This window comes from Pseudonaja textilis, chromosome 2, assembly GCF_049901715.1.
Source record: "Pseudonaja textilis isolate UNSWEBS1 chromosome 2, rPseTex1.2, whole genome shotgun sequence".
NCBI classification, from domain to species: Eukaryota; Metazoa; Chordata; class Lepidosauria; order Squamata; family Elapidae; genus Pseudonaja; species Pseudonaja textilis.
In genome coordinates this window covers 142,230,825-142,232,530 of record NC_141991.1, presented here as the reverse complement: position 1 = coordinate 142,232,530, position 1,706 = coordinate 142,230,825, and the positions used below count along the sequence as shown (strand labels likewise).

General features: G+C 40.4%; 1 protein-coding gene across 1 annotated transcript; it reads right to left on the bottom strand.

Annotated features, from left to right (window-relative positions):
• Positions 1 to 262: 262 nt before the first annotated feature.
• LOC148127121 (olfactory receptor 13H1-like) lies at positions 263 to 1,204 on the bottom strand. Its single transcript, XM_087923187.1, has one exon. It carries the CDS (start codon positions 1,202 to 1,204, stop codon positions 263 to 265), a length of 942 nt encoding a protein of 313 aa, XP_087779313.1.
• Between the last annotated feature and the right edge of the window lie 502 nt (positions 1,205 to 1,706).

Sequence of the window (1,706 nt, the reverse complement as noted above, 5' to 3'; positions counted from 1 at the left end):
TTCTTCCTTTGTGAGTAGCGTCAACCCTTCCACCTTTGAGCTTCTAACAGTATTGCTGCAGTCATCATACATTAAAAAAAATTCCATGACTGTTTTGGTTGCATTCAGTTCAATTCTTTAGTGATTTCATACTCAACAGCCTTAGCTAGCATGGACAAAGAGGGGCAGAGGTGACATAGGATAATGCTTAGAAAATGACACTACATAAAATCCTCTCTTGAATGACAAAACCTCACAATAAGGCTTGCTTATGGAAGATCTATCAACCTGGTTCCTCCACTTTCTTCCCAGCCAATCTGCAGAAGGCTCCTTTCACGTCCCTGTTCCTCAGGCTATAAATGATGGGGTTTAACATGGGGATCACAAGACTATAAAAGACTGCCACTACTTTTTCCCTATTGGAGAATGTCTTGGCCTGAGGCCTCAAATAAATGGCCAGGAGGGTGCCATAATAAATGCTCACTACAGTGAGATGAGATCCACAGGTGGACAAGGCTTTGCTCTGACCTTGTGTTGAATGGATATGCAAAACAGTGAATCCAATACGGCCATAGGTCACCAGGATAAAGAACAAGGGTAATGCTAGGGTGAAGACACAGATTATTATCATGGAAATTTCATTGACACGAGTGTCAGAGCAAGCCAGTTTCAACACTGCTTGCAGTTCACACTTGAAATGATTCACCACGTTTGGCCCACACAAAATTACCTGCATGGTGAAAAAGGGTATAAAAGTCAAAAGGAAGCCACTGACCCACACACTCACAGCCAACTGGATGCATAAATTGCGACTCATGATCAGGCTGTAGCGCAGAGGATAGCATATTGCCACAAAGCGGTCGTAAGCCATCACAGCTAACAAAAGACACTCCACCAGAGCTAAAAGGAGAGCACTAGACATCTGAGCAAAACATCTGCCCAGTGGGATAGTAGGCCTGTCCATGAAGCAGTGGACCAGCATCTGTGGGACAGAGGTGGTGATATAGCTGATGTCAATAAAGGAGAGGTTGCTAAGGAAAAAATACATGGGTGTGTGGAGGTGGGAGTCTACGATAATCAGCAGCAATATGAGGCCATTGCCGGTTACAGCAATTAGATAGATAACCAAGAAGAGGACAAACAATCCAGCACGAACTTTGAAGTTTTTGGAGAGCCCAAGAAGCACAAATTCAGTCACTGTGGTCACATTTCCCCATTTTTCCATGTTTCCTGTAAAAGTGAAATCAGTTTTCAGAACGTGATAAAATTAATGTAAGCTGTTTTGGACTGCTGATTAAATGATGAACACAAATATGGGTTATAAGAATGGAAGAGCTGCTTTTATGAGATGAATCTTTGGGAAGATACGATTCAGAGAAAAATATGATAAGGAGGGAAAAAATGAAATATGCAAGCCTTCTACATATTTTCTTCCCCCATTCAAATCTCTCTGGAATATTTTTTCTTGCTTTTTTTAAAACAGAAGCCCATGCTTTTTTTCTATTTCATACCACTTTGTCTTTTGTATTTAAGAAGACCCCTAGATAATTGGAAGAAGGCAAAATGGTATCAAGCAACTATCGTCCATGGGTTGGCAAGCTGAGATTTTCCTAAAGTTTTAGCAATGTCATCAGAGCTCTTTAAATTTTGCTTCTAAAACCATATTTTTCAATGCTGTGTGATAAAAGTTTCAAATAATTTAAAACATAGCAAAGAACTATGGTTCT